Raw genomic sequence first — 25,123 nt, 5'->3', positions numbered from 1 at the left:
CTGAGCTATTTTTGTGTAAAGATAGGGGCTTGAGATGCACATGTAATTTTTGGTCATTTAAAGAGTTAAAACATCAGTAAAAACTCTAGAGTGAAGGAAGCCTTCTTAGACAAAGATACAAAAGCTAAAAGCTATTTTCAAAAAACCCATAAAAGACGTATTTGTGCAGGTTTTTTTTTTTTCTTTAACCTGCAAGCAATTTTCTTTGCAGTCTACAGGATAAAAGATTAGTATCTGTTACATACAACAAATTCTTAAAAATTGACAAAAAATTCAGTGGTATAAATGATGTAAATAGGCAATTTACATATGTATAAGCTTAAAGGACTATTAAACATGAAAAGATATTCTGACTCACTACTAGTTAAAGAAGAAAGCAATAATTACGATTTTCTAATAGACCGACAAAGCTTGGGTGAGAACACTTTACTGACACTGATCACTGCTGGTGGATCGAGTAGGGAAAAGTCCTCCCATCGATTGGTGGTAAAATAGAAATTGTTAAACCCTTGCAGAAAGCAGTCTGGTAACATTTGGGGAGATGTAAAATAGGTGTTCTTTCTGACCCAGCGAGCTTATCTCTAGTTCTCTGTCCCAGAGAAATGAAAACATCAGATTTAAAAAGAAAGATAATGTATTAAGGTGTTTTTGCTTCATCGTTGGGGTAAAAGAATGAGAACAGAGAACACCTGTCATGCCTGTTAGGAAAATGGCAAAATGTATTTTCCTGTACAGTATTCTTGTTGTGGATTGTGATTCACTCATTTAAGTTGAATAAATTTCCACAAAATATGGAATGGGAAAAGCACACCATAGACAAACGTGTGTAACTAGTATTCTGGTTTGGAATCTTTCAGTCAGAAATCCCCTTTGTGTGCACACATCCTCTATTTGTGACTATTTGGCAAAAGGTGGAAAAGTATAGAAAATTACCTATCAGGTAAGAACAAAATGAGAAAGGACTGCATTAAAAATAAAACCAGCGGGGCATCTGGGTGTCTTAGTTGGTTGAGGTCTGACTCTTGATTTTGGCTCAGGTCATGATCTCAGGGTTGGTGAGATCAAGTCCTGTCAGCACCATTCTCAGTGAGGAGTCTGCTTTGGATTTTCTCTCTCCCTCTGCCCCACCCCAATAGATAATCTTAAAAAAAAAATAAAACCAGCATGCACAATATGGTACTGATACAAAGTTACACATGTGCATGTGTGCCTGTGCACAAAGATATTAGAAAGGTACACTTACATCTATCAACTTGGAGGGGTGCCCCTGATATATTTAGTGAAAAAAACATTGTGATCTGTAGGCTAATAGTTCAGGAAAAGAATATACACTTGTATATGCACGTTTTTGCAAACAGAAGAGTATGGAAGGGAGCCCTCCAGGCGGTTATATTGGTATTGGAGGTGGGACAAGATGACTGGTTTGTTCATGCATGGATTGTTTCAGTATATAGCATATTACTTTATAAATTGAAAAATGTACCGTATATTTTTTTCTCATTATGTTTACTTCTACTTGGTAGGTAAATGCTGGAGATAATCTTTGTTGTTGTAGGTTATGCTGGTTTTGATATAGAACTTGAATGTCTGAAAATTTAAGAAGGTTATAAAGCTTTATGAATTAAAGAATTTACCCTTTTTTCCTGCAGTGATTAATAATAGAATGGTGAAGTGTTTTTATCTTGTCCATAGAGAAAATATTGAATGGTAGCTATTTAAGTTTCAAATATAGATTATGATCTAACACATATAGCCTCCCCAGACTTGGCTTGGCAAATTATACTATAAATGGAATCAGAAGACCAGTGATAGACTTGAAAAAAGTTTTCTGCAATGTAGGTGGTGAGTGAAATATTTATAATACACAGAAAGCTTCTACAAATTGAGAAGATAATTTAGTGGGGAGATGATATCACCAGTGACTATGAACGTTTTTATCTAAATATGTGTGTACTTGATAAAAATAAGAAAGAATCTTTAAAATTCTTGAAGACTGATGAACAGGTAAGAGACTTGAGACTTGGCTGCCGCGAGGCTCCAGTTGCCCCGCATCACGCTATTCTCAGGACAGATCTAGCTGCCGAGTGAGGTGAAAGTACAGCCGTGCAGGCAGGGCGTGGGGGTCTGTCCCGGGTTGTGCAAGTGGGCTGTGGAAAGAGTGTGTGCTGTGGCTCTGGTTTGTAACCCATGATTCTTTTATATTCTCTGTGAAAAAGAGCCCATACCCAAGGATAACGCTGTTTCAGTAGAGTAGACATGTGCCCATGCACAGGCCCTGTGTGGCTTGTGGGGCCTCATGAAAGCAGCAGACTGAAAATCAGGAAACACCTGACATCTCCTTCCAGCCGCAGCTTCATTTTTCCTGCCTTCATTTTATAATCTTTTTCTACCTTTTTCAAAGAGTCTCATAGAGTTGGGATGGCTGGGTGGCTCAGTTGTTCAGCGTCTGCCTTTGGCTCAGGTCATGATCCCGGGGTCCTGGGATCAGAGGCCTGCATTGAGCTCCCTGCTCGGCCGGCCGAGGAGTCAGTTCTCCCACAGTTCTCCCACATGCGCATGCTCTCCCCCCCCCCCCCGCCGCCTCCCTGTCTCTGACGAGGAAGTAAACAAAATCTTAAATTTAAAAAAAAAAAAAAAGGTCTCCCTGAGCAAAGTGTGCCCTGCGTTGACTAGAGTTGTGCCGTGGAGCAAGGGCGGGATGCAGTGGGCCTGGTGTCCTGCAGGTAGATCCGCAGGGTGTGTGCGGCTCCCGGGATTTGAGAGGCTCTATCAGGCTGAGACTCCCATGCAGTTTCTGCCATCCGAAACTACCTTAAAGGTTTTGGGGGATAGTGATACCCTGAACTTGAACAGCTTGCTTGCTTGCTTGCTTTTTTCTCCTGAATAAGGGGAATTCTAGCACAGCATCTATTAGTCACACTTGATGAACTAATTTGGTTCTGTCTGGGGTCTGACCACAGCCCTGGGTAGGGGGAATAATGCCCGGGTGACACACTGAGCCGTTGGCATCACACAGATAAAACAACTGTGGTGGGACTTTTCACTCAAAACCACTTATTGTGTTGTTGTGCAGATCGTCGTAATGTCATCTGTATGGTTGAAAATAGAACCAGGACATATCGCTCTCAGTCCCTGGTACAGGGTGTTTTCTCTCTGTGTGAAGAAAAAAAGGAAGCATAGAATTCAGGATATAATGACTCTCAGACAAACTCCAAGGGAAGAGAAGAATCGATCTATGGTTTCAGCCTGAAAATTCTGATTGCTACTCTCCTCTCTTCTTACTTCTGCCTGGAGTAATACCTCCTTCATCCGACATCAGTAGGAATTTTTTTTTTGTCCTGGTGGGGGCAGTGGAATTTTTAAATATAGAAACATCCTTTTCAGTATAAATCATTTAAAAAGTTTTAAACCCACTACCTAATTATTAAAAAAATGTATTCCCTCTGCTTTAAATAATACTGCAGAATATTTAGCATTTTTTCATTAGATTATGGACAGTCTCTCATTGATTTAGACTCCTATATTTGAGTGATTTTTAGTTCTTCCCACAGACTTAGAGCAGCACTATCCTTGTGTTTTCAGAAGTAGCCACTAGTCACCTGTGGTTTTTGAGCACTTGAAACAGGGCTAGTGTGACGGAGACACAGAATTTTTAGTCTTAATAAATATAAGTTTAAATTATAAAAAATGAAGCTATTTTTTCATTATCTGCCATTTTACTGTTTTGGTAAGGTTAGGCTTCACCTTAACTGTTGAAAATTGAGCTAAATTGAGATGTGCTCCAAGTGTAAAATACACATTGGATTTTAAAGATTTAAAATGGGAATAAATGTAAAGTGTCTCAATTTTTTTATGTTCATTACATGTTGACATGCAAATATTTTGGATATATTGCGCTAAATACAATGTATTTTTATCTCTCCCTCTGATTTCCTCCAACTCACTCCTCTCCCTCTCCCAATGTCCTCCGTGTTATTCCATATGCTCCACAAGTAAGTGAATCCATGTGATAATTGACTCTCTCTGCTTGACTTATTTCACTCAGCATAATCTCTTCCAGTCCTGTCCATGTTGATATAAAACTTGGGTATTCATCCTTTCTGATGGAGGCATAATACTCCATTATATATATGGACCTTATCTTCTTTATCCATTCATCCGTTGAAGGGCATCTTGGTTCTTTCCAGAGTTTGGCAACTGTGGCCATTGCTGTTATAAACATTGGGGTACAGTTGGCCCTCCTTTCACTACACCTGTATCTTTGGGATAAATACCCAATAGTGCAATTGCGGGGTCATAGGGTAGCTCTATTTTTAATTTCTTAAGGAATCTCCACACTGTTCTCCAAAGTGGCTGTACCAACTTGCCTTCCCACCAACAGTGTAAGAGGGTTCCCCTTTCTCCACATCCTCTCCAACACTTGTTGTTTCCTGTCTTGTTGATTTTGGCCATTCTGACTGGTGTAAGGTGGTATCTCAATGTGGTTTTGATTTGAATCTTCCTGATGGCTAGTGATGCTGAACATTTTTTCATGTGTCTGTTAGCCATTTGTACATCTTCTTTGGAGAAGTGTCTGTTGATGTCTTCTGCCCATTTTTTGATGTAATTATCTGTTTTTTATGTGTTTTGTTTGAGGAGTTCTTTATAGATCTTGGGTCTGTATCTGCTCCCATTCCGGGGGTTGCCTCTTTGTTTTGTTGGCTGTTTCCTTTGCTGTGCAGAAGCCTTTGATCTTGATGAAATCCCAAAAGTTCATTTTCACCTTTGTTTCCTTTGCCTTTGGAGACCTATCTTGAAATAAGTTGCTGTGGCCAATGTCGAAGAGTTTACTGCCTATGTTTTCCTCTAGGATTTTGATAGATTCCTGCTTCACTTTGAGGTCTTTTATCCATTTCGTGTATGGTGTGAGAGAATGGTCGAGTTTCATTACATGTAGCTGTCCAATTTTCCCAGCACCATTTATTGAAGAGCCTGTCTTTTTCCGACTGTATATTTTTTCCTGCTTTGTCGAAGATTATTTGACCATAGAGTTGTGAGTCCATATCTGGGCTCTCTACTCTGTTCCACTGGTCTATGTGTCTGTTTTTGTGCCAGTACCATGTTGTTTTGGTAATCACAGCTTTGTCGTAAAGCTTGAAATCAGGCAATGTGATATTCCCAGTTTTTTCTTTTTCAACATTTCCTTAGCAATTCAGGGTCTCTTCTGGTTCCATACAAATTTTAGGATTGGTTGTTCCAGCTCTTTGAAAAATGCTGGTGGAATTTTGATCAGGATGGCCATGAGAGACTATGGATTCCAAGAAACAAACTGAGGGTTTTGGAGGGTGGGGTGGGGTGATGGATGAGCCTGGTGGTGGGTATTAAGGAGGGCACGTATTGCATGGAGCACTGAGTGTAGTGCATAAACAATGAATCTTGGAACACTGAAAAAAAATTCTAATTTAAATAAATAAAAATGCAATATATTTTTAGTAATACAATATTGCTGGGGTGCTTGGGTGGCTCAGTTGTTTAAGCAACTGCCTTTGGCTCAGGTCATGATCCTGGAGTCCCGGTATCAAATCCTACATTGGGCTCCCTGCTCAACATGGAGTCTGCTTCTCCCTCTGACCCTCCCCGTTCTCATGCTCTCTCTCTCTCTCATTCTCGCTCTCTCTCAAATAAATAAAATAAATTAAAAAAATAATAATACAATATTGCCTATATTTATTCTTCTGTCCATTAGATCTCCATGACTTATTTACTACTCATTGCAGTTTCGTACCTTAAGTACCATCACTTTTATCCCCCCAGTCCCTAGTAACCACCACTTTACTTTCTTTGTTATAGGTTTAGTGGTTTTAGATTCTGTATATAAGTCATACCATCCAGTACTTGTCTTTCTCTGACTTATCTCACTTAGTATCAACTATTTAAAGTCCATCTGTGTTGCAAATTAGAAAAATATCTTTTCTTGTGACTATTCCTCCATTGTGTATATGAGCCACATCTTTTTTTTTTATCCATTCGTCCATTGATGGACATTTGGGTTGTTTCTACATGTTGGCTCTTATAAATAAAACTGTAGTAAACATGGGAGTTCATGTATCTTATCAAAATCCTGTTTTCATTTCCTTTGGGTATATACCCAAAAGTGGAATTGCTAGATCGTATCGTAGATCTATTTTTTCTTTTTTGAGGAGCTTCCATGTTTTCCATAGTGGTTGGACCAATGTTTGTTCCCGCCAACAATGTATAAGGGTTCTTTTTTCACCACGTTCTACCAGCTCCTGTTGTCTTTTGTTTTCTTGATGATAGCCATTCTAACAAGTGTGAGATGATAGCTCATTGTGGCTTTGATTTGCATTTCCCTGATGATTAGTGATGTTGAGCATCTTTTCATTTGTCTCCTCATTTTGATTTGGAGGAACATATATTTAGTTCTTCCTATTTTTTAATTGGATTATTTTTTGTTACTTTTTTAAAAAGTTTTATTTATTTGACAGAGATCACAAGTAGGCAGAGAGGCAGGCAGAGAGAGATAGAGGAGGAAGCAGGCTCCCTGCTGAGCAGAGAGCCCAATGCGGGACTCCATCCCAGGACCTTGAGATCATGACCTACATCAAAGGCAGAGGCTTAATCTACTGAGCCACCCAGGCAACCTATTTTTTGTTACTAAGTTGACTGAGTTCTTTATATTTTGTGGACATTATCTCCTTATCTAATATGTAATTTGCAGAATTTTTCCTTTGTAGGTTCTTTATTCATTTTGTTGGGTTGTTTTTTTTTTTTTTTTTTTTTTTGCTCTCCAAAGCTTTTGAGTTTGATACTGGTCCCATTTGTTGCTTTTTTCTTTTATTGTTTGTGCTTTTGACATCCCGCCTCCAAAATCATTGCCAAGACCAATACTGATGAGCTTTTTTCCCATATTTTCTTCTAGGAGTTATGGTACCATCTCTTAGGTTGAAGCATTTGATCCATTTCTAGTTAATTTTTATGAGTGATGTGAGATTGGTGTCCAGTTGCACTGTTCTGCATGTGTGTGTCCAGTTTTTCTTAGCACCATTTGTTGAAGAGACTCCTTTCTCCATTGAGTGTTCTTGGCTTTCCTGTTGAATAGTAGTTGACCAGATATGCTAGGGTTTAACTTTCTATTCTTTCTATTCTGTTCCATTGGTCGATGTATCTATTTTTAGATATGTGTTAGCTGTGGTAGCTGTGTTAATATCAGCTTGAGTTTGTCACATATGGCTTTCTGTTTTGTTTATTATTTTATTTAATTATTTATTTATTTGACAGAGAGCAAAAGCAGGGGGAGTGGCAGTCAGAGAGAGAGGGAGAAGCAGGCCTCCCTGCCAAGCAGTGAGCCTAATGTGGGGCTCAGTCTCAGAACTCTGGGATCATGACCTGAGCTGAAGGCAGACACTTAACTGACCGAACCACCCAGGTGCCCCAGCCTTTCTGTTCTATTCCATTGATCCACGTGTCTATTTTTGTGCCACTACCATACTGTTTTTTATTACTATGGCTTTATAATCTAGTTTGAAATCCAGAAGTATGATACCGCCAGGTTTGTTCTTTCTTAGTATTACCTTGACTATCCAGGATCTTTTATGGTTCCACACAAATTTTAGGATTGTTTCTTCTATTTCTGTGAAGAATGTCTTCGATATTTTGATGTGGATTACATTGAATCTGTAGATTGCGTTGGGTAGTATGGACATATTAACAGTAGTCTCCTCATCTATGAACATGGATGTCTTGCCATTTGTGACTTTGATTTCTTTCAGCAAAGTTTTGTAGTTTTCATTGTATGGAATTTTCACATCCTTGGTTAAGGTTCTTAAGTGTTTTATTATTTTTGATGTTATTGTGAATAGGATGGTTTTATCTTTTTCAGTTGCTTCATCATTAGTGTAAAGTAGTGTAATTGATTTCTGTCTGTTGATTTTGCCACTTTACTGAAATTATTGATTAGTTTCAACAGCTGTGTGTGTGTGTGTGTGTGTGTGTGTGTGTGTGTGTGTGTGTTTATTGATTCTTTGGTGTTTTCTATACTGATCTTTCTCAGTTTGCAATGGGGTTACATCCCGATAAATCCATCATTAAGTTGAAAATGTCCTAAGTCAAAAATGCATTTAATATACCTAACCTACCCAACATCACAGCTTAGCCTAGTCCATCTTTATATTAGCGTACAGTTAGGCAAAACCATCTAATACTAAGCCTGTTTTATAAAAAGTGTTGAATATTTCCTGTAATTTATTTAACCAAATATTTGAATGGGTGCAGAGTGGTTCTGAGTGTATTGATTGTTTACCCTTGTAGTTGTGAGGCTGACTGGGGGCTGCAGCTGCCACTGCGTGGCGTCATGAGAGAGTATCATCATGTGCTTAGCCCGGGAGGAGATCTAAAACCAAAATTTGAAATGTGGTCTCTACTGAATGCATATCACTTTCACACCATCGTAATGGATGCCTTTTATTTCTTTGCTTCGCTAAATTTCTCCAGCTAAGACTTCCAGTATTGTATTAGATCTGAGTGGTGAGAGTAGGCATACTTGCCTTGTTCTTGATCTTAGAGGAAACGTTTTCAGTTTCCTTTCCATGAAGTATAATGTTAGTTTTGAGTTTGTCAAATATGCCTTTATTATGTTGAGGTATGTTCCTTCCATATCCAATCTGTTAAGGAGATCATGAAAAGATTAATTTTGTCAAAGGCTTTTCCTGCATCTACCAAGATGGTCCTGTGATTTTTATTTTTCATTTTATTGATGTTATCTTTTACATTTATTAATCTGTGTATGTTGAGCTATACTCACATCCCAGGGATAAATCTAACTTGGACATGGTGTGTAGTCTTTTAATGTGTTCTTCAGTTAAGTTTGCTAATATTTTGTTAAGAATTTTCACATCTGTATACATAGGGATATTGATTGATAGTTTTCCTATGGTGTCCTTATCTGGTTTTAGTATCATAGTAATGCTAGCTTCACAGAACGAGTTTAGAAGTATTCCTTCCTCCTCGATACCTTCCTGAGGTTGAGGAAGGTTGGTGCTAATTCTTTAAATGTTGGTAGATTATTCAGTGAAGCTGTCTGGTCTGGGAGTTTTCTGTGTTGGAAGTTTTTCTAATTACTTGTTCAATTTCTTTGCTCCTTATTGGTCTGTTCAGATTTTGTATTCTTGATTCACAGTGTTGATAGGTTATGTGTTCTAGAAATGTATCTATTTCTTCTATGTTATATAATTTGTTGGCATATAATTGTTCATAGTAGTCTGTTATGATTCAATGTATTTTTATAGTATCCATTGTAATGTCTTTTTTTTTTTTTTTTCATTTCTAATTTGGAGGGTTTTTCTTAGTCTAGCTAAAGGTTTGCCGATTTTGTTTATATTTTCGAAGAACCAGATCCTTGTTTCATTTTTCCTTTGTATTGTTTTTCTGCTATTTTATTTATTTATAGTTTGATCCTCATTATTTCCTTCCTCTGCTAACTTCAGGCTTAATTTTTTCTTTTTCTGGTTCCTTGAGGTGTAAAGTTAGGTTGTTTATTTGAGATCTAATTTCTTAACATAATGCCTTTATTTTTTTTTTATTTTTTTTTTTAACATAATGCCTTTATTGCCATTCCTCTCAGAACTGCTATGTTGCCTCCCACAATACTTGATCTGTTGTGTTTTCATCTGATTAGTTTCAAGATAATTTTTTAATTTCCTTTTAGTTTCTTTTTTAACCCATTGGTTGTTTAGAAGAATGTTTAGTTTCCACATATTTTTATATCTACTCACTTCTTCTCACTGATTACTATTTCATGCATTGTGATGAGATAAGATACCCGGTGTGACTTCCATCTTCTTGAATTTGCTAAGATTTGTGACCTGTCATATATCTATCCTGGAGAATGTTCCAGGTGCACTTGTAAAGAATGTGTATTCTGCTGCTTTTGGATAGCAGGTTCTGTATGTCTGTTAATTCCATCTATCCTAAGGTGCGATGTGATTTTATCTTTCGTTGGACAATCTATCCATCGCTCATACTGGGTACTGACTTCCTCTACAGTTGCTATATCATTTTCAGTTTCTTCCTTAAGATCTATTTTTTTTTTAATTATTTATTTTTGTAAGAGAGAGCAAGCACGCACAAGCAGGGAGAGGGGCAGAGGGAAGGGAAGAAGCAGACTCCCTGCCCAGCAAGGAAGCCGGACATAGGACTCAGTCCCCGAACCCTGAAATCATGACCTGAGCTAAAGGCAGACGCTTAACCAACTGAGCCACCCAGGTGTCACCCCCGAAAGATCTATTAGGAGTTGTTTAATATATGTTCAGTGCTCTGTTGTCAAGACTGTATATATTTATGATTGTAATATCTTCTTGATATATTGACACACCCCTTATCATTTATATAATGACCTTCTTTGTACCCTTTCTGGCTTGAAATCTGTGTTGCCTAATATGAGTATGGTTACACCAAACTTTTTTTTTCTTTTTTGGCTTGCAGTTATCCATTCTTTCATGTTGAGCCTATGAATGTCTTTAGAGCTCCTATTAAGCAGCACATAGTTGGCTCTTGTGTGTGTGTGTTGTGTGTTTTAAGATTTGTTTTTTTATAAGTAAAGATATATAATAGAAAAAATATATATATTTATAAATAAAGATGTATATAATAGAAAATATATGATAACATATATTTTATTTATAGATATATAATATAAAATAGAGCATGTACACGAGCTGGGACTTGAGGGGTTGCAGGGAGGGGCAGAGAGAATCTCAGATCCACCCCAACCCACCCAACCCAGTTTAGAGTGCAGAGCTGTTGTGGGGCTTGATCTCAGGACTGGAGATCATTACCTGAGCCAGACCAACCAAGTGAGCCACCCAATGCCTGGCTCTTGTTTTTTTTAATCCACCTTGTTACTTTGCCTTTTGATTGGTGAGTTCAGTCCATTTACATTCAAGGTGATTATTGTTATGTGAGGACTAACTACTGCCATTTTATCGTGGCCTTTTGGTTATTTTATCTCTCCATTGTTTCTTTTTTCTTGTTTCTACCTTTGTAAATTGGTGGTTTTCCATAGTGATTTGCTCAGTCTCCCCCTTTTTTATGTTTTGTGCCTCAGCTCTAGATTTTTGCTTCATGATAACCATGAGGTTTACTTAAAACATCTCACAAAGTAGTCCTTTTTCTGCTGATAGCACTCTGTCTTCATTCACCACAAAGGTTTTATCCTTTGCTGTTACAAATTATCTAATTTTTGGGGGGCGGTACCAAATATATTGAAGGAATGGTACAAATGAAAGAAGTAGATGTTTTGGTACAACTTACAGAAAAGGTAAAGGTAAATTATCTCTTTTTATGCTATGATTTTGTTACCAAGTTATAGTACCTATAGTTACTTTCAATGCTCTTTTCCTTTATGCTCTAATGCGAGTTTAATATAGTATTCTAAAAAAAAAAAGTTATAGTAAAGGAGTTATACCATTATTACTTGCCTGGTTAATTAGATGGAATTTTGCGTACTTTCGTCTTTTCGTTTCTTAGCTTGAAGAGTTCCCTCCAATACTTCTGTTAAGGCAGGTCTAGTAGTGGTGAACTCCTTTAGCTTTTGTTTGTTAGAGAAAGCCTTTGTTTCTCCTTCATATCTGAAAGATAGCTTTGCCAGGTAGAGTATTCTTAGCTGGCAGTTGTTATCTTTCAGTATTTTCAATATGTCATTCATCTCTCTCCTGGCCTATAGAGTTTCTGCTGAGAAATCTGCTAATAGCCTACTACTGGTGGACCTTTGTAGGTTACTGTATATTTTTTTCCTCGGGTGGCTTTAAAATTCCCTCTTTATTATTGACTTTTTTTTTCTGAAGATAGGTAGATTGATTTGACAGAGAGTGAGTGAGTGCAGACTCGCACAAGCAGGGAGACTTTCTGGCAGGCAGATGGGGAGGGAGAAGCAGGCTCTCTGTGGAGCAGGGAGCCAGATGCAGGGCTCAATCCCAGGACTTTGGGATCATGACCTGAGCCAAAGTCAGACACCCAACTGATTGAACCATCCAGGTACCCCTATTACTGACTTTTGACAATGTTAATATAATGTATCTTGGAGAAGGTCCTTTTGAGGACAAAAAGGTGTTCTGTTAGCTCCATGGACTTATATATCCAGTTGCTTCCTCAGGTTTGGGAAGTTCTCACCTGTTATTTAAATGCACTCTCTGCTTCCTTCTCTCTCTTCCCTTCTAAGATACCCATTATTCTCTTATTGGCATTTCTGATGGAGTCAGATAGTTCTCATAGGTTATTTTCACTTTTTTTAATTCTTCTGTCTCTTCCACCTGAATCATTTCTATATTTCTGTTCTCAACCTTGCTAATCCTCTCTTCCATATGATCAGCTGCATTTCCAGCACATTCTAATGCATTTTTCATCCCATTTATTGAGTTCTTCAGCTCCAGAATTTGTTTATTTCTATTTTAGAATTTCAGTCTCTCTGATAAAGCACTTAGATTTGTTAATTTTATTCCTGTGATCACCATATTGCCATTTGGAGTTTTCTTAAAGTTCTTTGAATTTCATCATAGCTGCTATTTTAAATTACCAGTTAGATTATAATATTCCCTATCTTTGGGTTCCATTGCTGGAATTATGTTTTATGATACCATATTCTAGTGATTTTTCACAGTGTTTGATGAGACATGCCCCCACCTCCACATTTGAAGTCATGAACACTTCTTATTTAGCCAAGGCTTTGTTTACTTTGATTCTAACAGTTCAACAGGTTGGTAGATGGGGGGGGGTTTCCTTTTGTTTTCCAGAAGATGGGGCTATAGCACAACTTTTTGATTTTTGTTACCAGCACTGACTTCCTGCTAAGGGTTGGGAGCATGAAAAAAGCATAGGAGTGGCAAAATGGGGGGAGGTGTGTACTTAGCACTAGGGGCTTTGGGTGTACCAATGGCCAGGTGGGGGGATCTTCAAGTGGGAAGGGTTCCAGAGGTTTGTGGGTCAGCCTTTTGCCTCTTGCCTCTTGGGGCATAGAGGAGGAGATGCTTTCCTTCAGTTCTCTTTGTCTGCCTACTTCCCAGTCCTTCCCTCCCTCCAGCCACTGGGGTCTTTTCGTAGGGAACCTGGTCCCTCCAGCTGCAGCGCCTGTTGTCAGGCAGACCACCCCCCACTCGCTGCCTTCCCCCTCTGCCTCCTCTGCCAGAAAGGTTGTGCTGGCTCACTGCAGGCCCAGCCGCTGCCTTCGCTGCCATCCCTGGCCACCGCTGCCCGCTCCCCCGCCTCTTCCACGGTCTGGTCCACCCACTTTAGGGAACACAGATGGAGGCATTTCTTGGGCATCCTGGTACCAACGCAGTGCAGAGGCGCTGTGTCATTTTGTTGTTGTTGTTGCTTTTCCCCCTTCCGGGGTATGTACGTCCAGTTAGTTGTAAAACAGAGGGAACAGAAGAGGAATGACTCACAGCACCATGATACTGACATCACTCCCAAATAAAATTTATTATGAAAATGAATTTATCTTTTTTAATGTAGCCCTGCAAAATTGAAACTTGTATATGAAGCTTTCATATTTCTGTGGGAGGTTTTTCAACTTTGGCCCCACTAATATTTAAAGCTGATAACACTTTGTGTGGGCGTTCATCTTGTTCCCTAGAGGATGTTTAATGACATCCCTGGCCTAGCTCTTCTAAATCAGCTTCCCACCCAGTGCGTGGCCCTTTTTGAGCCATGACAGAAGGGGATCATTCAGCCTCTGTTTGAAACCTTTACCTAATAAGAATCTCTTCTTTATCATTTTTGTATTCTGTATTATAACTGTCAGACAGACTTTTATATCAGCATCCTTTAACTTCCACCAGTGGTTCTAGTCCTCGTTTGTGTAGTATAGATTAAACCAAGTACTTCTTCTTTTTTTTTTTTTTTTAAGATTTTATTTATTTATTTATTTATTTTAAATTTATTTGACAGACAGATCACAAGTAGGCAGAGAGGCAGAAAGAGGGAGATGGGGATGCAGGCTCCCCGCTGAGCAGAGAGCCCGATACGGGACTCGATCCCAGGACCCTGAGATCATGACCTGAGCCGAAGGCAGTGGCTTAACCCACTGAGCCACCCAGGTGCCCCTTAAAGATTTTTTTTTTTAATTTATTAAGATTTTATTTATTCGACAAATTTTTTTATTTGACAGAGATCACACGTGGTGGGGGGGCATGGTGGGGGGGCACGGGAGGGCGGGAAGATGCAGGCTCCCTGCTGAGCCGAAAGCCTGAGGTGGGGCTTGATCCCAGTACCCTGGGAGATAACTACCCTAGCAGAAAGCAGAGGCCTTAACCCACTGAGCCACCCAGGCGCCCAAAACCAAGTTCTTTATGAAAAAGCTAATGCATGCTAACAGGCCTTACACATTCTAGAGTTCATTCAACAATTACTTAAACTCCTTTTTGTTAGGCAACAGGGATAAGCAGTGGATGAAACATGAGTTCTCTGGGAGTGTGCATAACATTTTGGGGGATGCAGTTAATACTCAGGAGCCTACAGTGATAGGGCATGTTTTGATCAGTGCTGTGAAGAATACTGAAGCGGTCAAAGGTGTATATTGAAGGCTCTTGTTGGGAGGGTGGGGTGTGGGGCCTCTCTTTCTCTTGGCCCTTTCCTCTAAAACCGCAAGACCTCGGTCATGTTTCCGAGGGTTTCCCATGTTTTCATGGGAAAAGATACTGTTTCCCAGACCTCCGGTATCTTTTGTTTCTCTGGAATGCACTTTGCCTTCATCCATTGCTTGTAAGAAATGTTTTCCGGACACCTTTGCCTAGCCGCTGATAATTCTTCCTGAGTGGAAGTGTTAAGGTTCCTTTTAAAAGTGGCACATGGAGCTGAATCCTGGCTCTGGTCAGATCATTGCAGAGTTGTCCTTAGGAATGTTCTAGCTACTGTTCTTTTGGCAGTCTGAGATTGCACCTGCCTTTTTGGCAGCCTCATTGTGCTCTTGACTCAGATTACAGTCAACAACCCTGAGGTCTTTTACTGTGCTACAACTTCCACATTGTGTACTTGTCCTGAAGGCCAGTGTTTCTCTTGCTGCCTTTGATCAGCTTATTGCACAGGATGTGATCTGAAGGAGTTTGCTTCTATGTGTTTTACACTAGAAAAATACCTGGGCTTTGTGATGGCCTGTTCCTGCAATCCCTTTTACCTCTGCTTTCTGGTTGTGCTCTAGAATAGATAACATTGCAGATAACCTGACCTCCAGGTGAATGAGGAACTACTGCAGTTTCCTAAAACATCATAGCGAGATACGTGGGTAAAATGAATGCGGAATATTCCCAGGTGGGATTCTTGGCTGGAGGTCCTGTAATGATTTCAAAATTGAAAATTAAAGAAAAAAAAAAAAAAGCCTTGGATGTCTTTTATCTTCTTGCTTCCAGAATATTTCTTATTCTTCTTGCCTTTAATCAAATAGTAATACATACCTGTACACTCAACGTAACCATTGGTTGGGAGGAATTATAGGCCCTCATTCCATCTTCACAAAGATTTTAGCATCTCTTCCATTTCTGGCTGACTTTTTCATAGCCAAAGGCTAGAAAATATGGTTGACCCCTGAGCACTATACCTCCCAGGGAGTCAAAAACCCATGTGTAATTTTTGACCTCTCAAAAACTTAACTCCTAACAACCTACTATTGCCAGGAAGCCTTACCGATAACATAAAACCATCAATTAACACATATTTTGTGTGTTATACATATTATGTATAATATCTTACAATACAGTGAGCTAAAACAATGTTATTTAGAAAATCATAAGGAAGAGAAAATACATTTACAGTACTGTGCTGTATATAAAAACCCACATACAAATGGACTGGTGCAGTTCAAACCCCGTGTTATTCAGGGGCCAAATACACATCTGTAAAACAGCATTGTACATGTGAATGGTACATAATGGCAGGGAATCTGTCCCTTGGTTCCTGTGTTCATGTCACAGGGATTCACAGTCCTGGATTGTGGAGAATGTGATTTAAATACCATCTGTGGCTACTTATCCAGCAGACTGGTTCGATGACAGATCTGCCAAATGAGCAGTGTGTGTTTCTAAAAAAGAAAAAGATTAGCAGAAGAATTTTACCCTGGAGGATTTAAAAATATTATTTATTTTAAAATTATATTAACTTCTACAATTCAAATTAATTTAGTTTACAGAATAATTATTCTTTAGAAGATAACTTTTTTGCTTACTATTTTCTTTAGTATTCTTAGTTACAGAGGTATGTTTTAAATGGCAACTGCTAAGCCAGCATCCCTTGCCATAAGGTAAGATAACCAGAAAGAATGTACTATCTTAACAGTGTTTCAGAAAGTTGGTCTGGGCACCTCTCCCTGCTCCCCTTGGTAGTGCTGTCATTGTGATTTGTGAAAGTGGGGCGGTTCTGGCCAGCCAGGCCCAACTTCAGGATGCCTGCGACCCTGACAGGGTCCTAACCAGGCCACAGACCCTTTGCCTTGGACATCCACCATCCTTCTCTTTGCCTCCAAACCCATGCAGGGGCTTTGAAAATGCTCCTTCTGTATATGCTAAATTTTGTTCGATGTCAACATCTTTGGGGAAGTACTAATGTATAATGCCAGGCCTAAATTTGGCTTTGGCTTTGTAGTTCATTTGCTTTTTTCCACTTAATTTCTTAAAAACCTTAAACTAAGCCCTGTGATGGCATATTGTTTACATTGTTTAGCAGCTAGAGTAAAATAATATATGAAGTATCAAGATAGGGTAGGTGTGTCGTGAACCCAACGACAGTTATCTTCAGTGTGCCAGCGCACGGAAGGAACACGGACCTCTGAGGGGGTGCACACAGCTGGACACCCAGTGGGAGGAGCTGGGATCACCAGGATCAGAATAACACTGAGGACAGGGCCAGTGGATCTGCTGTGACACTTCACAAGGACCAGCATAACAGTGATCAGGGCTACAACCCCAGATGGACCCCATCTGTCCATAACCAACCACATTTTTACAGCATCTATACCCATGTGCCTGTGATGTTCATATTAATGACAATAGCTTTTCCTTCCTAGTGCCAATGGCACTAAAATTAACCGTTTATTTTTCTTTTCCTTTTCAGAACAAGCTTGCCTTCTCCTATGTTTTCCAGAAATGACTTCAGCATCTGGAGCATCCTGAGAAAATGTATTGGAATGGTAAATGAACTCTCAATTTTATAATATAACATCAAGTAGATATAGGTTTCCCTGCATATCCTTTGGAAGGGAATCTTCATGTTGGCATAAATGTGATGTACAACAAAGTTTATGGAAATGTGAGAATCAGAAATTGGAAAAAGTCTTAGGTCTGCCTGACAGAATTTGAACCACTCTTTATGCCATTGCAGTAGGATTTTAACAATTTTTTTTTTTTTTTAGATTTTATTTATTTATTTGACAGAGAGAAATCACAAGTAGATGGAGAGGCAGGCAGAGAGAGAGAGAGGGAAGCAGGCTCCCTGCTGAGCAGAGAGCCCGAAGTGGGACTCGATCCCACATGAGATCATGACCTGAGCCGAAGGCAGCGGCTTAACCCACTGAGCCACCCAGGCGCCCCCATTGCAGTAGGATTTTAATGGGAGTTTTCACTCTAAAAAAAAAAAAAAATAAAGAAAATGCTCTTTTCCTGTTGTAATACAACATTTCTATTTCCCTATAAAATTACCCAGAAATTCTCTCAGAGAGCACAGATTCGCCAACATGTAGAAGGTAGTAATTTCATGCACACTTCTTTGCATGAGCTCATTGATTTGTACTTTGAATTTTAAGTGTGATGTATTAGATACTTGGAGTGTCTCTCCTTAGCTGTGCAGGTTGATTTGATTTGCGGGGAGAGCGGCAGATGGCAAAATTTACTATTCCATAAATCCTTAGATTCTCTTTAAAACAGTGGTTCACAGAACCATCCTGACCTCAGTTAGGCTGGAATTCTGAGTAAAGTTATCTTAATTCTTCCAGCACGACCTTTGACCAACTAGAATGATAAAAACTTTAAAACACACAAGTCCTAAGCTGCTAGGGAATCTACCTGGACATTCCTTTTTGTAATTTTGCAAATTTAATGTGCATTCTGGGAGTCCTCCAAGAATTTTCCCTGCACCAAGAAGTATATTCACTTTGTTTTCATTCTGGTGCTTGAAATCCTTGCAGCTTTTGATGTGCCTGCTTGGGCATTTTTCTAAGGTCCCTGTTCTCTGCATGGGGTCCTCTGATCTGAGGCTTTCCAAATGTGACTTCCAAGGAGCTAATCCCAGAAACATTCATTTTAAACAAGTATTTTCTGATTTTGCTACGCAGAGAGTAATTCAGCTAAGCTCTACAGCCGGATAATGGGATTTATCCCAGCCTTGCTGCTTCCTGTCTGAGATCCGGGGAAGCCACCTTACCACTCCTGATGGGGTTGCCTCCTGTGTAAAGTCAGGAGACTAATTTGTACCTACTAGGTGTGTTGAGAGATAAATAACATAACTTATGTAAATTATCTAGGAAGTCCCTGGTTTAGCATAATGCTCAATATTATTAGCAGCAGTTAATCCCATTTGAGAATCAGAGCACCTTCCTCTAATCCTATTTTGATTATATTAAGATTCATCAGGACAAACCAAATGTATATATTCTCAAGTAAGATGTTACACATACTACTGTCTTTGGATCTGAAATTTTCCAGACAAAAAATTAATATTTGTATTCTATAGAGTCATTATTTCTCAAACCCTTAATAAACATATTTACCATTATGATTTAGTATACAAATAGGCATATAGGTGTGTGTTTAAAAACCAGGTTCACAAAAGGAATATTCATCATAAAAATAGTCATCATATTTCCCATTACATTAAATTAATGCTGATTCCAGCTCACTGTATTGATTACACAGTCTCTAATGGATGAAACCCTCCCTGTAGAATGGATGCCACATCTGTCAAAGACTTATTTGGTCAACAGAATTTGTATGCAAACTTTGGGTATGGTGGTTGAGTCTTTTTGGACATCTTGGAAAATACAGTTTACATTTTTTTTAAGTTTTGGACTATTTTCTTTTGGAAGATAGAAGGAGGCTGATGTTGGAGGAGTCAATATGAAAAATTACTTTTAAAAATTCAGTCTAGGAGGGACTGGGTGGCTCAGTCTGACTGAGTCATGACTGCCTTCCGCTCAGGTCATGATCCCGGGGTCCTGGGATCGAGCCCCACATTGGGCTCTCTGCTCGGTGGGGAGGCTGCTTCCTACTCTCTCTCTGCCTGCCTCTCTGCCTACCTGTGATCTCTGTCTGTCAAATAAATAAATAAAACCTTTAAAAAAAATTTAGTCTAGCAATGATATTTGCACTTCTCTTTCAAGATACACAGTACTTTAAATCTATTGTTGGCCAACACTTAACACCTTTTGATTGTTTCTATTGCCTGTGAGAGGGGGATCCTATGACAGTGCCCAAAGAACAGCACTTCCAAATGCTAATTTCCTTTCAATCCACATTAATAAATGTTCCTCTAAGAACGATTATTTTATAAACTCAATAGAGACTTTATTGCACTGAAGTCAAAATGAAGACTTTTTTTTTTTAATCCTGCAATTGCATTTCTGTGATTGTTACACTTAATCCATTCACTTTAGTTCCTTACTCTGTGGGTAAATCTCAGTTACAAAGACCATGCATATTTCTTTCAGCCAGCTCTTCCCCAAAGCTTCACAGTCCCAGTTTCTCAGTTTTATAACAATAAGTCTTAAAAGTAGCAGAGGATATTTGGTGTCAAACCAGAGTGTTTCATGATATCTATGTAAATTGAGGAGCATACCAGATGAGAGTAGAGAGTGTGAACATCCACAGTTCTACGCTGAACTAGGGTCCAGTCCCAACTTTTTAAAAAAGAATGCCCCTTATGGTAGTATAGTGTCGTTATTCACAGGACATGGTTTCAGGGCACCAGGCTGGCTCAGTTGGTGGAGCATGCAACTTTGATCTCGGATTGTGAGTTCAGGCCCCACTTTGGGTGTAGAGATTATATAAAAATTAAAAACTTTAAAACAAAAAAACAAAAATACCTGGCTTTTATGAACTCGTGAGAGATGCTTATCTGTTAGGTATTGTCTAGGTATAATTTGTCTTCATCAGGAAGAAGGTCAGAGTATCTTCTCCAGACCTTTACCATCCTGGACCGCCATGCCCTGTAGCCCCTTCCCCAGCCCAGGTCTCTTTGACCCCGTCCTCCACTTCCAGAGACGCACACAGTCTGCTTTGCTTCTTTCTGAAAAGAACATAGAGACTTAGATTTCCAAACTAATTGACCTCCTTCCTTATTCTTCCAGTCTGTTTTGGACAGGATTGTGTTACCAGCTGCTGGATTAGACTACATGAAATGAATACTTTACATAACTGATACTTGGTTCCCAGCTCAGAATCAGTTCTGATACTGGTTAGTTTGAAGTCTTACTTCCTTATTCCCATTGTCCTTTTGTTGGAGGGTTCTAATCTCATAATCCTATTGCCTTGTGCTTTCCTTGTTTTCTTCCTCCTCTTCTTTCCCCTCCCTTTAGGGTTCCTCAGTGGGACTCACCCAGAAGTTAGGTCACGGTGTTCACACTTAGTGACTTTTGGAACCAGGGCTGGCACCAGGGTGAGGCAAGTGGGGTATATAGGTGCAAAAGTGGAGTAGGGATCTGTGCTCATGGCTTTGCGGGTGCCAACCATGTGTTTGTTAAATGTCCTGGAGTCCTAGAATTTTAATATTTGGATTATTATCAGAGATGAAAAAGTCCTGATGTATTTATAAAAACTGACCTTTAAAAATGATACATCACTCTTTTAAATATTGTCTAGTAGAATCAAATACCATAGAGGCTTGAATGCAAGAGCAAGCTATTCCTTAAGAGTTGAAAAGTTTATATTATAGTTCCATTTGCTCCTTTAATTCATATTTCCATTCCATATTTCTTATGGAATATTATTCTTAATTTTTTTATCTTTGAAGGTATTTTATTCATTACTCTATCATACTTTGCTATCATAAAAGTACATACAAAAATAAAAATTTGATAGCATATATCCCATATTAATAATGAAAGTTTCTCTGCATCAAGTTATTCTTCCAAGTATTAATAAATGAGTGATCTAAATAACAGGCATTGCCAAATTTATGAAAATATTAATATAGAAGATAAAATGTTACTCATAAAATGAAATTTTTTCAGTTGGGTTTAGATATCAGAGAATGTCTCCTATTGTTAGATTTTTTGTAAGAGGATTTTCAGTAATGATTATTATTTTTTAATAGATTTAAGGATTAAGAAACCTTGCTCATATTAATAGACAGATGGGAGTAGGAGTTTGGTGGGGTTTTTTTTTTTTTTTTTTTTTTGAGCATCTAGCAATATCCTTCAGTTCTTTGACCCTTTCCCAACTGTGTACCAAAATTCAGATAGCAATGTATTATCAAAAATATTTTTTTTATGATCTGTAAGTTGACAACTCAATTAGGACGTCTTCAGTGGCACTACAAACAAAAATTTGGAAAACTTTAACTTATGAAACATCTTGTTATTTCCACTGACATCCTTAGGTGTCTTGGTCTTTGGGAAAAGTAGCCAGAGCAGCTTTCTCAGGGCCGGTAATTTTGCTTCACATAGCTCTTTCCTCTCACTCACATACACTTTGCAGCAGTGTGAAGGGGCTGAAAACATGGAAATATTTTTCACTGAAACATCTGTGTCAATATAATAACTTCCATCTTAGCATGAGCTGTAAAGAAGAAGCTTTCCCTCAAAGCCATAGATTCAGCTCGTTTGCTCGATGTGAGGGCCTGCCACATGGCCACGGAGCCAGACTCCGCTCGGACACAGCCCAGGTCAGCTGTCAGGAATGTGATGTTATTTTGGGGGTCAGATAAATAAATATGTTAGTATATGTCACTGCGACAGCTGTCCTACTCTTGAATTCTAAATCTAAGATCAATACAGACCTGGATACAATCTGGAGCATTGCCGCAACTGGTGCATTGTTAACACTGCCTTGAGAGACCTGGATCAGAAACAGCAAAGCAGTTAAACAAAACCTGGCATCTTTACCACCTCATTTTGCAATGATCTGAAGTCAGAATACCCCAATATGGGAGAAATGGCTAGAAGGCCCCATTTCTGATGTCAGGTCTTTGCCTTAACTGAAACAGAAAAAAGTCATGGAGCCCAAATTCAGACTAATGGGGCCTCCGTTAAAAGTGGCTTCCCTAACCCTCACCTTCCTTTGGCGCCCTGCAGGGCAAGAATCCTATACTGTGATTCAGGGTGGTGGGAGGGGTCCTCCCCCACCCCTCATCGCAGAAGGGTAGTTTGAAAAGGGGAAGTGGAAAAAGAGAAACAGCATGACATCCAGTGCAGGCATCTGCTTGAGCCTGCCACTGGTAAGGTAAGGGTGCCTATGGAGGCTGAGCACCTGGAAATGGGCTTCCTTTAAGCATGTGGCCCATGTGGCTAAGGGAGAGTCTCTGTGACTTCACCTCTAGGGAATACACAGCGTGAAGACAGAGATCAGTTCCAGCTTCAGCCAGTGCATCTGTCATCCTTCCACGTTCCTGCATAGTGGCTGTCCATCCAAGTCTGCAAGGACTGCTACTAGACAGGAAGAATGGGAAAGGAATATCTTTCTGTTTGTCTTTCTCCTCATAGCTTTCCTGGTCTTTTTCTTTGTTTTTACCATTGGTTTGCACCAAGGTCCACAGAGTGTGGTTCAGTTCATACACAAAGACACATCCGTTTCCTGCCCCATAGTTCCTTCATTTCTGGCTGTGTTATCTTCCACTTGTTCCCCTGTTGCGTTCCCCTTGGCCTGGTCTGTGAGGGTTGAGGAACAGTGCTGTAAGCAGCAGTGGAAGGTATGAGGGCAGTAGGCTTTTTCCTGACCACTCATCCAGATAGTCCCAAGGGAACTCTCTTGTGGGTTCTTCGTGTGACTGCTTTGGGCTAATCGGTGGTATTCAGACAGCAAGAACCTCTCATGCAAGATAACTAGTAGATGGTAGAAATCTTATAGAGGGAGGGGACTGAGCAGCAGCAGATGTGAAAGAGACCTTTGACCCTCCAAAGTGAATTTTTATATCCTTTGTAGCTATGGGAGGTCGGGGGTGGGGGGTTGTGAAGGAAAGATCCAGTGCCAGCTTCGTCTTGCAGAAGGCACATCCAAGGAACAGAGCCAGGACTGCAACTAGCACTTGACCATCACTGAAGAGTCTAGAAACTCACTTAATGCTCGGGTCACACTCCTGGGTGAGGACTCTGCCTGCAAGCTGGCCACCTGGACAAATGAACAGACAGATTTAGCCTAAGACCTAAATTAAGTTTCTCTGGGTAACCCAGGTCTTAAATATTTGCACATTTGGTTGTTACAGTGTTAGACTTTATGTACATATAATGTTTTCCATTTTAGTTGGAATCAAACTTGGCCTTGCCTTCAGGCTGTTTAAGTAGTGCTTAAGTGATGATGTCTCCTTCTCTCTCCCTCTTTTTTTTTTTTTTTTTTTTAAATTCTCAGTTTGTCAGCTGATGAGAAATTGCAATTAAGAGTTTCTTCAGTTTCATCATTGGTTGCTATTAATTTGCATGGATAAATTTAAACTTTGTTTTTAGCTGGGTCACAGGGTGGAACTGCCTGGCATAAATACTTAATTTTTCCAGCTCACTGATACTCCCAGTGATAAAAGTAGTCCAGCTAATGTTTCTTCCTGAAACTTGACCCTCATATTGTGTGTTGTTTCTTTTCCTATTGTTGGAATCTACACAGTACTAATTAGTTGTATACAGTATTGAGAGGGTCCAATACCAGACTATTATATGGGAAGTAAAAATTTCCAAGACAGAACAAAATACAGTTTGTGTCACTTGAATTTTTTATTACATATCTAGGGAACTGTAGATTTTAACAATTAAAATTAATGTAAGGTTACCTTAAAATAATTTGACTAGTAGAACCAATAAAGTTATACATCCATTGCTATATTTTAAAATAGCTTTTTATACTCTTCTGAGGGGGTGAGGGTATTATCTTGGACTGGATTTATGTGTATATGTTCTCCAGGGTCTTTTTCTTTCCTTCGTACTCCTCCTCTGTTAGCTGGGCCCAGATGTTGGCCCTTTTTGGGTCCTTAAATGCATACATTCTGAGTTATTAAAAGAAGTAGGAAGAAGGTGCTGAAGTCATTCTGGATTGCAACACTGGATTTAAAGAAGCTTATTTAAGAATTTTAGGAGCTTTTCAAATGATTGAAAATAATCCACCCATTGAATTGATGATAAACCATGTCCCTTGTGCCTCGGTCTCTGGTCTGTAGCTCGCCTTCTCTCACTTGCTCGCTAATTCCTGTGAGGCCCGGCCAGCTGTGTTGAGCCGCCAGCGGCCAGCAGGCCCTTGCCCATCGCATCCTTGCCTGGGTATTTTCCCTGGGAGGATATATGTGAAGAGATGCAGCGCACCTAGTGTTGCTTTCGAGATGAAAGATTAAGCCCCTAGGCCAGGATTCTCATCTGATCTTCTGTAACGCGGCACAGGCAAACAGGCTGTCGCCTCGAACACATCTGCCTCAGGGAGTATTTTGTCCTTCTAGCGCTGTTAGGGGTTTAAAAAAACATGGAGAATCCAGCTTAGCAATAAAGTTCTTCCTTCCTGTAATGAAGTCTCACCCTGCTGTTGTACATGATAGAGTGAAACGTAGAGAGCACGAACAGCACGGTGTGGGTCACACACTGTCGAAGGAGAGGGCTCGAGTCGTCCCCCTGGTGAACCCTGTCTTCTTGGTGACTGGATGGAGCAGCAGCCAGCAGAGCCTTCCCATAGGACTGCAGCCGTCCGTCCTGGCTGGAGCTCCGGGAGGTGTCCTCTCCTTGAAAACCAGGACTCAGAAGATGGGATGCACCTGGGTGGCTCAGTCGGTTAAGCCTCTGACTCTTGATTTCGGCTCAGGTCGTGATCTCAGGGTCGTGAGATCAAGCCCTGTGTGGGACTCTGCTCTGGTCATGGAGTCAGCTTAAGAGTCTCTCCCTTTCCTTCTTTCCTTCCCCCTGCTCACTTGCACTATTTCTAAAATAAATAAAATCTTTAAAAAACAAAACAAAACAAAACTTGGA

General features: G+C 39.7%; 1 protein-coding gene across 4 annotated transcripts in view; it reads left to right on the top strand.

Annotated features, from left to right (window-relative positions):
• Positions 1-25,123, top strand: part of OSBPL1A (oxysterol binding protein like 1A) — a 225,060-nt gene that overhangs the window by 176,285 nt on the left and 23,652 nt on the right. For all 4 annotated transcript variants that reach the window (XM_059409375.1, XM_059409377.1, XM_059409376.1 and 1 more), the window contains one exon: positions 17,095-17,170. In XM_059409375.1, coding sequence (XP_059265358.1) covers positions 17,095-17,170 — 76 coding nt within the window. The remainder of the gene's footprint in view (positions 1-17,094; positions 17,171-25,123) is intronic.

Source organism: Mustela nigripes, chromosome 8 (genome assembly GCF_022355385.1).
Source record: "Mustela nigripes isolate SB6536 chromosome 8, MUSNIG.SB6536, whole genome shotgun sequence".
Taxonomy (NCBI): Eukaryota; Metazoa; Chordata; class Mammalia; order Carnivora; family Mustelidae; genus Mustela; species Mustela nigripes.
Note: the sequence above shows the minus strand (reverse complement) of the source record. Positions and strands in the feature narration are given on the sequence as shown.